The sequence below is a fragment of the Amphiprion ocellaris genome, chromosome 20 (genome assembly GCF_022539595.1).
Source record: "Amphiprion ocellaris isolate individual 3 ecotype Okinawa chromosome 20, ASM2253959v1, whole genome shotgun sequence".
Classification (NCBI taxonomy): domain Eukaryota; kingdom Metazoa; phylum Chordata; class Actinopteri; family Pomacentridae; genus Amphiprion; species Amphiprion ocellaris.
Window position 1 is genome coordinate 26,798,464 of NC_072785.1, and position 12,685 is coordinate 26,811,148.

Sequence of the window (12,685 nt, forward strand, 5' to 3'; positions counted from 1 at the left end):
AAAGATAAATCCTGCTGCTAACTTAAGGGAAATCGAAGTATTTACAAATAATGTTTATTTGGGAGGCTGTTTAGTAATTTAATTTAGGAATTTAGGAATATGCATGCAGTAAAAATTACAACTGTAAGCAGTTAAAAGTTAAAATATTGGACAAATATTAGGTTTGAAGTATCACTAGAAGTTTAAGAATAAAAAGTTGATGTTTGAACTGTAGTTTTAAGCCAAAACAATGTAGTAGAATCCACCTCAAGGCCTTTATTATGTCGTCTTTATTTGATGTTTAGCTTTTGCAATACAAATTGACAGCCAATTAAACAGGCTAGAGCTGTAACTAAAGATTATTTACCTTAATTAGTCATCGTTTTGGCCACAAAAGATAATTGACTAGTGAGAAATATCTTCAATTGTCCTGGAGCGTGGTGTGATAAATTCATATTTGGGTTTTGTCAAGGCCAAAACTCAGAGATATTCATTTTTTTAAGCAAACGAGAGAAAGAAAATGCAGAAAATCTTCACTTTTCAGAAACTACAATGAGCTAATGATCCATTTTTTAAAAGTTCGTTCTGTACTAACTGATTAATCGAGTAATTGGTGTCACTGTAAGTGCAGCCAGACTTAATTTTTTGGGTTCTAGGTACAAATTTTCACCTTTAGATTATCTTCAGCATCATGTAAATGGCTGTGAATGGGGAGGGACCTCAAGACTGCATTGTAAGTACCTGGTAAGTGGTGTCTTAGACCATCTTCTGTCTTTTCTGTCCAGACTGTGGACATTGTTGTCTTTGAAGAAGTGTTGATTGTCCTTTAAATACATGTCAAGAAAAAAGTCCTACTCTTTTCTAACCAGAATAATATAAAATAAGACTTTTAACTTTATATGTCAGAAAGAAGATCCTTTGCATGCTGCCTTGATAGTTTTGTTTAGTTTATTTGGTTAAAATGCTGATAACTGAATCTAAAACTTAGTGTAACCTTCGTAATTCGTATTTTTTGTTTGTTTTGATGTTGCTAAGATATATAGTTTGCTGTCATATATACAAAGAAAAATACATTATTGTATATATGTGTGTGTGTATATATATATGTATACATATATATGTATATATATATATATATATATACATAAATATATATATATACATATATATACATATATATATACATATATATATATATATACATATTTTATACATTGTAGATTAATACTGAAGACATCAAAACTGTAAAAGAATACATATGGAATTATGACCCAGACTATTTCATGTTTGTTGATTTAAGAGTTTGTTGACACTGAAGAAAGAGTGAGAGAGAGAAACACTGAAAAAGAAGATTTGGTTGCAACAAAACCCCCACAAAAACAGTTGCATGGAAATATTTCATCTACATAAAGGATGGCGTTGACCTAAAATGTAAGGTATTCTGTCTTGCAGTTGTTGCCACCAATCAATGTGACACACCAGTTTGTTTCACCATTAAATCACAAACAAATAGTTATTCAAGTCATCTGTTGAATTCCAAAATTTCGAAAAATTCCAATATTTTTACATATTGCAATGTACATTACCGTTCAAAAGTTTGGGGTCACTCAGACACAATAGAAATCACACTTATTCGTGTGCTAACACTGCACAAGGGTTTTTTAATCATCAATCAGCCTTTCAACACCATTAGCTAACACAATGTAGCATTAGAACACAGGAGTGATGGTTGCTGGAAATGTTCCTCTGTGTCCCTATGAAGATATTCCATTAAAATTTCCAGCTAGAATAGTCATTTACCACATTAATGTCTAGACTGGATTTCTGATTTGTTTAAAGTTATCTTCATTGAAAAAAAACTGCTTTTCTTTCAAATATAAGAACATTTCTAAGTGACTCCAAACTTTTGAACACACAAAATGTACGTCTTGTTTTCCATTATCTAATTTGAATATACTCTGAGTATTTGAGGCTGACATGTCGTGTCATGCATGTTGTTTTTTTTCTGCAGGCTGGTAACCAATCTGCCATCACATCCGCGCCGTCACTCAGCAGCTCCGCACCGCCTTCACCTCATAAAGCCGCTCATACATATAGACAGCCGCTAGTTGGCTAAACGGCATCGACCCAAACCAAAAGCAGAGAGGGAGAGAGAGCGAGAGCGAGAGCGAGACAGAGACAGCAGCTTTTGTCGACCGGGTTACCTCACCTGGCACACACGCACTTACACAACCTCGACCGGGGCGCAGATAATCCACGATAAGACGTTCAAACTGCGGGGAGAACAGAGCTAGCATCGAAGAACGGCTCCGTCGTTGGCGAAACAACTCCGTGCATATACGTAGTTTTAGCTCGCTAGCTCGGCTAACGACGCTAGCACCGAGAAGAAAGGCCTCGTCGAGTTGACCCAGCGTCAATTATTTAACGGAGAGCGAATCATCCTGGCATATCACCGCCGACCCCCTCAGCGCTTGGATCGGAAACCGTCAGATTAAAGAGCAGAACATCGAGAGAGGATGGCCCTGAAACGGATCCACAAGGTAAGAAACGGCGTTGGTGCCGTTTAGCTAGCGCCGTTAGCATGCTAGCCCAGCGCTAGCCTCCCACAATGCAGCTAACTACCTACCAACCGCACTTCTCGACTCCCGACGCGGCGGAACATGTTCGAGGAAGTGTTTTATCTTCGCGATTCGTCGTGTTTGACATATCCGGGTTTTTCTAGTCAAGTGTTTTGACTGTGGCGGAGGGGTTTTTATTTACTCTTGGCACCGGCTGGCGCTAACGGCTTAACGTTTCGGTTGGCAAACACCGCTCAGCTAGCCGGCTAGCTTAGCAGTCACAGGTTTGTGTGTTCGTCGGAGTGGATTGACGGCGAAAAAGAGGCCGCATGGTTTGCTCAACAATTCGTACCTTCACACGATGGCACATACGGTTGAGAGCCACCTGCTCACACCGCTTAACATCTCGCCTTTATAGTGGTCATCGTGTGTTTTAGCAATTGGCTTTAAACGGTCATAATAAGCGGCGTTACCAGAAGCCATGACTCATATCACTCACTGAATCTGTGTCAGGACTCAGTTCATGATACATTTCCTTGGTATGTAATTTGCTCACAGTGTACGCACATCATGGTGTGAGTGTACTCTGGAAGTTTTAAAGGAAGGGAAATCTTGCCACATAGGAGAAAACAGAAGCACCCCCAGAACATCAACAGCTTTATTTCTTCACGTTGTTGTTGACTAGAATCTTCTTACAAGGAAATCCATAAACTTGAGAAATGGTGTGTGTGTCTGAAGGCCAGGGTGGGGCCTCCACCTCACTCTAAAATAGCTTGTAGACCCTAAAAATAACAGAGGCCATAGTATACTGTATGCTTCTCGCCTTGCTGTTAGCTGTGGAGATGATAACAAGGTTCCCCTGGAGCCGGTGTGGACTTGAACTTGGAGGAGATCATAATAACACCAGAAGGGGGGGAAGATGTTGTGAAATAAGTTAAGCACCACCACCTCTCCTGTAGCATCTCCCTCCACTTCCACCGTCTCCATTTTGACATTTATAACACGGCATGTTAAGTGCTGCTCAGTCCTGCTCATCGATTTCAGACGCATTGTTTTGTCTCTGAAGATTACTGTGGTCTAATTGGTTATTGTTGTAAACCTCTTTTCATTACAGGAGCTTAATGACCTGGCCCGTGACCCCCCAGCGCAGTGCTCAGCCGGCCCAGTGGGCGATGACAGTAAGTGAACCCAGACCTGGTCTAAATTAGTTGTTTTGTAGGGATTCGGCTGCAATAAAATGCCAGAAAAGAGTGAAAAATGTCTGTCAAAGTAATGCTTTCTAATCAGGAGTCGACCAGTGTGATTCTTCAGTTCCAGCGACATTACCAGTGATTTGTGTTAAAGTGGACCGATAGCTAATATTACGAACAGATAAACATTTTGAAGGAAAAATGTTTAGAATAATCTCCACAACAAAACTTAGTTGAAATGCTTTTTTCAAATCATGTTTTACATATGTTCCTCATGTATGAACTTTACACCATTTATCTTTCCGTGTTGCCAGGTTATTGCTTTTAATGTGTAACTAATTGGACTACAGCATCCTGACAATAAATGGTGGTTGTATCAGAGTAGTGGATTTTTAATTAACTTATTACATCAGGCATCTTTTAAAAACAACTTTATCCCAGGAACCAGATAAATGCTGATTACTGGAGCTAATAATCAGTCTAACTTCTCTTCTAAAGTGATGTTTTTTTGTGCCTAACACTCCAAAGACATAGATTGCTATCATGTATGACAAAGAAAAACTTGAAATCCACACATTTGAGCAGGCAGAGGCAGCTCATTTTTGGCATTTTTGCTAAAAAAATAAGTTGATGATCACAATATTTGCAGTATAGATGTAGACATATTCATCAACTGGGAAAAAAACAGACATTTAAAGCTGCATTTTGAGCTTCAGAGTCGGCATATGCCGCTCTCATTAACGCAAATGATAAAACGCAAAGAGAAATGTTAGTACAGGAAAGCTGCGAGCATAGTTCCTGTCAGATCACATACCTGTGACCTTTCCCCGCTTTCTGACTTTTGCTTTCTGTTCCCTGCAGTGTTTCACTGGCAAGCCACGATCATGGGACCTGTAAGTAGATGCTTTATGACATAATTGTTGATCTCTCTCTACTTTTAAAGCCATGTAGTGTTGAAATTTGACATTGAGGTTGTGTTCCAGGTGGAAATTTGACTTGATAATGGGAAGCTGTGGCAAGGATGGATGCGTAGCTAATTCTTTACTGAAATATGTAAATATTCTTCTTGCTTTCAGAGTGACAGTCCATATCAGGGAGGTGTTTTCTTCTTGACAATTCATTTTCCAACAGACTACCCCTTCAAACCACCGAAGGTAAGACTGGAGTGAATCACGCCCTGAACCTTCCCTTGTTTTTATACCGTTTAGGAAAATATTCGTTCACCTGTCGTGCGGCAGACACAGAGCTTAATCGCAACATGAGCAAACTAATTAAGTATCAGGAAGTATTGTTAGGGGGGAAAAACAGCAAACATTTCTCCTGAATGTAATTGAAGCCAGTTGTTTGGCACCACCAGCATATTTTATCTGTTTGGCAGCCGTGTGAAGTAATATCTGTCGTTCCACTAGCTGACAGTCATCAGCATCACACGTCACTGCTTCGTGTCAAGGAATTTAAATTGCATAACACTGACATGTGTGACCCGCCCTTATCTAACTTCTCCTTACTGAGTGTGTGTCTTTTTTTTCTTTCTTTTTTTTCCTCTCAGGTTGCATTTACAACAAGAATTTACCACCCAAATATTAACAGTAACGGCAGTATCTGTCTGGATATTCTCAGATCACAGTGGTCTCCTGCACTTACTATTTCTAAAGGTATGGATACTCATGAAAGAACAGCACTTAATTACCAGATATTTACCAAAGTTTACCCATTTTTGTGCTATAGAGCTGCAACTGATGATTATTCTCATTTTCGACTCCATTAATAGATGAGTTGTTTGATTTTAAAATGACAAAAAATGATATCAAGTGTTTTCCAAAGCTGAAGATTACATCCTCAGATGTCTTGCTTTTCCACAACCCAAAGATATTAGCTTTAGCGACATAAAGGAGGAAAGAAACTCATATATTTAAGAAGATTTAATCAGATTTTTTTTTTTTTAAAACCATTTTCTTCCTTTAAAGTCACTCAAACTGATGGTTGCAGATTAATTTAATGGTTGCAGCTCTAATCTGTGCAAAAGTATTGATGTAAGATTGCAAACAAGGTCCTGTGATACTTTTTTTTTTCAATTTATTGATGTGGATCTTTTTGGGTGCGTCACCCGATTACATAACGGCGTGTGTCAAACATTGACTCCATTACAAGAGGCAAACATAACAGGTGTACGTCAGCTAAAACTGACTTTTAAATATGCAAACGTCTCTGTTGTGTTTCTTGCAGTTCTTCTCTCCATTTGCTCACTCCTATGTGACCCGAACCCCGACGACCCGCTAGTGCCAGAGATCGCACGAATCTACAAAACAGATAGTCAGAAGTAAGTACGGAATCGTGCTCTAAACGAACCGATTCTGTTTCCCAAAAAGAACGACAGAGCCGTAGTGAATATTTTATGAAGCATTATCCACAATGAGTGTGACTACATTGATGTAAAATTCACCTGTAGTGTCACCAAGGTCTATTATGTAACCTAGTTTCACTCCGTCAGGTACAATAAACTAGCTCAGGAGTGGACAACAAAGTATGCCATGCTTTAGGGTAAGGCCAAGAGGCAGCGCTGCATCTTGGCTACTGCTGTGAGAGTGGATGTGTTGTGATGTTTGGGGTCTCGCTGGCAACACCTGAGGCTTGTCTTAGAAGCTACATGACAGCAGTGTGCTAGTTATACTAATCTGTTTGTGCGCTCAGAGTAGCCGGACTCCACGGAATAATTTTCTAAACCCACATGTACAGCGGTCTCTTGACAGTTGTGGTTCACCACTGGAGAACACAAAGATCAGATAAAAGAAATTAATCCGGTTTCGGTTCATGAATCTCCAATAATAAAGCTGTCAAATCCACACGAGCCAAACAAAAACCCAAAGCACAAATCATGAGCGTTTTCCGCCACATACTACGAGTTTCTTCACTTCCTTTCAGCGGGATTAGAAAATGGAGATAGTTAATCCGTCACAGTTAATGACGGGTTGCCTTTATTTCTCGCAGTTATTGTTGCACGCTAAAGCGGTTGTCAGCGGGGACTTTTTTTGTGAAAAATGCTCTTGGTGGTGCATTCAAGGACACGCCAACAGTCGGCTGCCAAAAAGAACAGCATTCATGAGCTGTGATGTCTGCGAACAGATGAACAATAGGGATAATGAGAGTCGCATGAAACGGCTGCTGTGTGAGCAGATTATGAAACCTCAGGTGTCCGAACACACCAAAGACAGGATATACAACACGTCATCACCCTGAAACCATATGTCATGAAAAAGTAATTATTATTTACAGTGAAGTTTTATTAATTTAAAAAAATAAATCTCAAATGAGTCTGTACAAGACTTCCAAGAAGATAAATCTAAACATGTGGTTTGGGACATGGCAACCAGGATTATACAGTTTAGAATTCAGGATATTCTAATAAGCAGGAAATAAAAGCAGTTTCATTATTAAAAGAAAAGCAGCAAAGTGAGATAGACGTCTATCACAACACTTAAACAGAACCTGCCACATTGGAAGCTCCTGGCAGACACTAAATTTATTTTTGATAGTTTTAGAATGATGACTTGAACAGTTAAATATAGACACACACTGTTGCATTTGTGTAATCTTTCAAATCTCCCATAAAATTAGTTGCCTGCATCTTTTAAAATGATCAAAACTGTAATGTTTATGTGTGAAATCTATAAAAGAGGGAAAAAAAACAGGAAATCTTAAAATTGAAGAGGTTGTAGTGAAGGAGTTTTGTGGTAAAAGTGGTTGAAATGATGAATCGATCATAAAGTTTTGATATATTTGGTATTTTATGACCTTAATAACGAAGGACAGACTCCACAGAGGATAAACAAATGTCAAGTTAAAGGATCTTCAGTTAAAGTAGTGGAGCAATTAAAAAGGAAAAAACAGCAAAGTGAGATACGCGTCCAACACCAAATTCAAATAGAACCTGCCACATTGGAAGCTCCTGGCAGACATTTAGATTTATTTTTTTATAGTTTTAAAATGTTGACTTTTACAGTTAAATATAGACTCTCAGTTGCATTTGTGTAATCTTTCAAAATCTCGAATAAAAACTCTTGACCAGGTTGTTGTGGAAAATGAGAACTAGTTCTCAACTAACTTACCTGGTAAAATAAAGAATAAATAAAAACTAGTTTCCAGCACCCTTAAAATGATCAAAAGGGTAATATTAAAGTATGAAAAGTCCAAAATATTCAGCCTGTAGCGCATACAAGAGAGAAAAACAGGAAATGTTCAGATTGAAGAGGCTGTGATGAGAGATTTTGTAGTTAAAAATGGCTAAAATGATGGTTAAGAGCAAGTTTCATTATCTTCTGATGAAGTCGTTGAGCAGGAAATACCAAATTTAAATAGAACCTGCCACACTGGAAGTGCCTGGCACATACATACATTTATTTTTTATAGTTTTAAAATAATGACTTTTACAGTTGAATATAGACTCACAAGATTACATTTTTCTAAATCTTTCAAATCTCTAATAAAACTATTTTCAAAACTGTAATAATGTATAAAAATTCCAAAATATTCCGTCTGTAGTGCATTAAAGAGAGAAAAAACAGGAAATTATTACAATTGAAGAGATTGTAATGGGGGAGTTTTGCTGTGAAATGGCTGAAACGATGAAATGGTAATAAACTTTTGATATATTTGGTATTTTATGATCTTAATGAAGGACAGACTCCACAGAGGATAAACAAATGTCGATAAGAATCATGCGGTTTTCCTTTTAGGTTAAGAGCAGGTTTCAGGATCTTCTAATGAAGTTGTTGAGCAGGAAATGAAAGAAATTGAATTAAAAAGAAAAGCAGCAAAGTGAGATACACGTCTAACACCAAATTTAAATGGAACCTGTCATGTTAGAAGCTCCTGGCAGACATTTGGACTTATTTTTTATAGGTTTAAAACGATGGGAGGAAGTTTTCCTAGTTGAGCTGTCTTTAAGATTTCTCATCAAACTAGTTTTAAAAAGGTTAAAAAGTTAACCCATAAAAGTGTATAAAAAACTAAATATTCAGTCTGTAGTGTGTAGTAGAGAGAGGGAAAAGGGGAAATATTCAAATTGAAGAGGTTGTAATGAGAGATTTTGCAGTATAAGTGGCTGAACTAATGAATCGGTTATAAACTTTGCATATATTTTGCATTTTATAACCACAATAAGGAATATAAATCAGGAATCAAAGGATAAATCAACCAGAACCAGTGCTTTAGTCCCGTTTTATATCTGGAAATGAGCATAACTGGATCTGTCAGTAGTTTGAAAAGTTCAGAACCCATATTGTCTTTGCATGTAGCCACTAACTCAGCATGGAAAGGTTTGATTTTGCAAAAAACATCCGATTATTTTCATGTCGGTGTGCAAAGCCGATGCCTGACTTGAGAAAGAAATTGCGCTTTTTCAAAAAATGTTGAAATTTACAGACAGTCTACTAGTGTTTTGTACATATAGGATGCTAACACTGCTTGCTCTGGTCGTTAAAAAGCTCAGGTGCATGTGCTTGAGCTGTTTAAGGTTCTGCACGAGTAAAATTTATGAGTGAAGTTTAATCTTCTTTCTTTTTTTTCCCCCTTGCAGATACTCCAAAATGGCAAAAGAATGGACACAAAAGTATGCGATGTGATGGCACAGTTCGGAAAGCTGGTGGAAAATGTTATTGCTGGTTCAAGCTTAAAATTCCAGGATCCTGTTTTTTCTTTTTCACTTTATCACTATTATTATTATTTGTTTTTTTTTGTTTTTTTTTTTTGGTTAATCAGAGCATTTTACCCCCTTTTTTTTTTTTTTTGTTTGTTTGTTTTTTTCCCCCCCACCTGCGCGGTCATAAGAAGATAGTGTTTTCTCTCTAGGACACGTGCCAGTTATCTGTGAGGTTTCAGCTCCTGTTTTGTACGGAGTTATTAACAAAAAATAAAAAATAAGATTATGGTTCTGAGCACTCGGCTTGAGCATGCACCAGTGAGAGTTTTTCAACCCGAGATTGGTGATGTTAGTCATTTTCCTCTGCACACACTTAGTAGAATCTGATGCAGCCAATCAACGTCCGGTCGCTAAAAACTTTGCCATACGCTGGGTTTCTAAGAGCACTTGTAGCAAAGCCTGTGTTTTGCCATGACCCTGAATTTTAAAGTTTCAAATTGGCCTAATTCTGCTGCGTTTTATTGGAAATCTAAAAATACAAATTCTCCGAAAGGTTCGGGAAACGTTTCGCGTCTCCTGGACCGGTGTTTTTCTTCTGATCGATAGTATAGGAATCTATTACCTGAGGAAAGAAGTGTATCTTATTCCACTATCAAAGTGTGTGTACAGAGAAGCACAGCAGTATATATCAATGTTAAGGAAACAAAATATAAGAACTTCAATGTTGTATTTTATGCATGTTAATAAAGGTAGGCTATTATATCTGATATGTTTCTGCAAATTAAGTGGATTGTAAAGACTGAACAGTTGGACAAATTTGGTCCCCCTCAAAAGCTTTCTATTTCTTTCATTCTGTATTTTCTTTTTTTTTCCTTCTTTAGGAGCCAGTAGATGAGCAGTTAGTTTTACGCCCACTCGAACACTGTCTTCTTGTAGCCCTAAAATATTGATGCAAAGCTAATGGTTGATAATCAACTTGTGGCTCTGTTTCTTTTTAGTTTTCCCCTCAATAAAGTTACTTAAACCATAAAAGAGAATCGGAGTGGTGGTCTTATTTTGTTGTTTTAAAGTTAAGAACTGATGCTGATGTGGTTTTGTGTCTTTTTCATCCTCTGATAAACATTTTGGTCTCTAAAACAGGAATCATCGACTGTCTTGGATGTTTTAGTGACTTTTTAATGAAAATGTAGTTCTTAGGTTGGCAAGCAAGCAAGCTCAGAATGTTGAAGTCAACAAAGAGAAGTCAGAAGTGGAGGAACAGAGGAAGATTGTGGACGAGAAACAGAAAGAACTGGACGAGCTGAAAGAGAAAATGAAGGAGGCTTATCTGAAGATGAAAGAGGAGAAGGAAAAAGACATGAAGACAAAACTAGAGATGAGCGAGATCCTGGAGCAGAAAAACCTAGAAATCCAGGGAAAGACTGACGAACTGGTGGAAGAAAAGAAAAAATTAAAAGAAGAGAATAAAAGACTCCGGAACAAGAAAAAAGAATTGGAGCAAGAAAAGACAGAAATGGAGGTGAAGTATGAGAATCTGCAGAGCGAGAACCAAGAACTGAAGCAGCAGAAAACAGAAGAGAGAAATAAAGAGCTGCAAGAAGACAAGACGAAGCTGCAGGAAGAGAGTCAAGACCTGGAGGTGAAGCAGCAAGAAAACGAGCAACAGAAGAAGCAGAAGAAGAAGAAGGTGGGCTGCTGGAGCTGGATGTTCAGGAAGTCCTGAGGTGGACGAGGCTCATGAGCTTCCTCTGACTCACCCCTTCCTCACCCTCCACCTCCCCATCCTTTCTCCATCTCATCTTCACCTCTCCATCCTCCCTCCATCATTCAAAAACACCTTCCTCACCTCTTCAACTTCACCCTATCTTCTCTCTTCCTCACCCCATCCCCCCCCAAAAAATCCCTAAAATTTTTTTTTAAAAACTCTAAAAAGATAAAAAAAAAAACACTTCTAAAAAAATAAAAAAAATATTTCTTCATGTTTCAGCATATTCTCCATGTTACTTATGACCTCGGTTTAATTACCAGCGTTACTTTTTACTGTTGTATTCTTGCTGTATTTTAATTCACTTGTTTTATTTCAGTGATGTGGATTAAAGCTTATTTGCAGATATACTGATGTCTGCAAATAAAAGAATGTCAATTCTCAGCAATAACATAAAAAACATTAATCCACCATGTTTTTCTCAGAAAACTCTGACCTCATGTATTATATGTGACTTTATCTACTGTATGTGATTATTAGCAGCTACTGCTAGGAAAAGTCTACATTTTCTTGTATTTTGTGGCAGTTTTGTTTACTTGTTGTCTCTTAAATCTACATTTGATAGCAAAAATGTAGATTTCTGTAATATTTTGTGCTCACAATTGAGTGATTTTTAAAACACAGAATCAAAATCTATAAAGCAGAACCAGAGATATCATATTTTTTTTCCTACTCATCCTTCTTCTTTGTGAAAACCCAACACCTACATTACCCACAATGCAACAGTTTGCACAATTTGATGTGCAAAATGTGTAATATTTCAACTTTGGGTGAAATATTTTAATTACATGTGCAATATTTGCCTTTCATGTACAGCATGGCATTATAATGTGCAGTATTTCCTTATCTTATGTAATATTTTACTATTTTTTAGTATTACTTCTTTCTTTTCTATTTTTGCTGTATGTAAAAATACAGACTTTTGATGATGTTTTGACAGTTATACAAATATGATGTTATAGGTCTTTTTTACAGTGGGCGTGTCACTTGTTATTAAATAAAATAAAGTCTTTTTCTAAGATTTTATTAGATTTTTACTATTATCTTGAGTTAAACAGAACAGAAAAAATCTGCAAAATAACAGTTCATAAATAGTTTTCTGTTTTTTATCCATTCATATTGGTAATCTTTCTTTAAAATGACAACTAATATTTGTTAAAATCCCAAAATCCCAATTTTTTTCTGATTTAATTGTGGTATAAATAGTGTAATATGATAAAATGTTGCAAGAAATGACTTATTTTGTAATATACACATATATATTTATATTGTGACATTTAATACATTTTCAGAGATTTTATAAGATTTTATCTCTAATGAACTAAAGCAAACCATGGGAAAATCTGTAAAACAACAGTTTAAACAACTATGTACGATTGAAAATGTTCCATATACATAATTCTTTCAAAAAAGGGCAAATATCTGTAAATCATTTCATAATTATTTGAATTTAATAATTAGACTTTTACATATGGAAATTATTTACAGTTTTGATCAGGTTTTTTTTTTACAGCTAACACTTGAATTAATACATGTGTTGATTCATTGTTTTTAA

The 12,685-nt window shown here is 36.8% G+C and overlaps 2 protein-coding genes across 3 annotated transcripts; both read left to right on the forward strand.

The window, feature by feature from the left end:
* Positions 1 to 2,080: 2,080 nt before the first annotated feature.
* Positions 2,081 to 10,402, forward strand: ube2d3 (ubiquitin-conjugating enzyme E2D 3). 2 transcript variants are annotated; one of them, XM_035955264.2, is made up of 8 exons: positions 2,081 to 2,519; positions 3,652 to 3,715; positions 4,589 to 4,620; positions 4,804 to 4,881; positions 5,277 to 5,382; positions 5,954 to 6,047; positions 6,219 to 6,268; positions 9,303 to 10,402. In XM_035955264.2, the coding sequence occupies exons 1-7, from the start codon at positions 2,496 to 2,498 to the stop codon at positions 6,265 to 6,267; spliced, it is 447 nt and encodes a 148-aa protein (XP_035811157.1). In that variant the 5' UTR covers positions 2,081 to 2,495; the 3' UTR covers position 6,268; positions 9,303 to 10,402. The 2 variants fall into 2 exon arrangements, with proteins under 2 accessions (XP_035811157.1, XP_023141465.1); XM_023285697.3 differs by lacking the exon at positions 6,219 to 6,268 and having other exon boundaries at positions 2,082 to 2,519.
* Positions 9,348 to 12,097, forward strand: LOC111578752 (golgin subfamily A member 6-like protein 7). Its single transcript, XM_055005975.1, has 2 exons — positions 9,348 to 9,387; positions 10,556 to 12,097. Exons 1-2 carry the CDS (start codon positions 9,348 to 9,350, stop codon positions 11,086 to 11,088), a joined length of 573 nt encoding a protein of 190 aa, XP_054861950.1. The 3' UTR covers positions 11,089 to 12,097.
* The last annotated feature ends 588 nt before the right edge of the window (positions 12,098 to 12,685 follow it).

Bases quoted from the DNA above. Each gene is read 5' to 3' on its own strand.
- ube2d3 (XM_035955264.2), top strand. From the start codon at position 2,496: ATGGCCCTGAAACGGATCCACAAG. The intron at 4,621-4,803 runs GTAAGTAGATGC...TCTTGCTTTCAG, and splicing joins AAGCCACGATCATGGGACCT to AGTGACAGTCCATATCAGGG. The intron at 4,882-5,276 runs GTAAGACTGGAG...TTTTCCTCTCAG, and splicing joins ACCCCTTCAAACCACCGAAG to GTTGCATTTACAACAAGAAT.
- LOC111578752 (XM_055005975.1), top strand. From the start codon at position 9,348: ATGGCACAGTTCGGAAAGCTGGTGGAAAATGTTATTGCTG. The intron at 9,388-10,555 runs GTTCAAGCTTAA...ATGAAAATGTAG, and splicing joins GGTGGAAAATGTTATTGCTG to TTCTTAGGTTGGCAAGCAAG.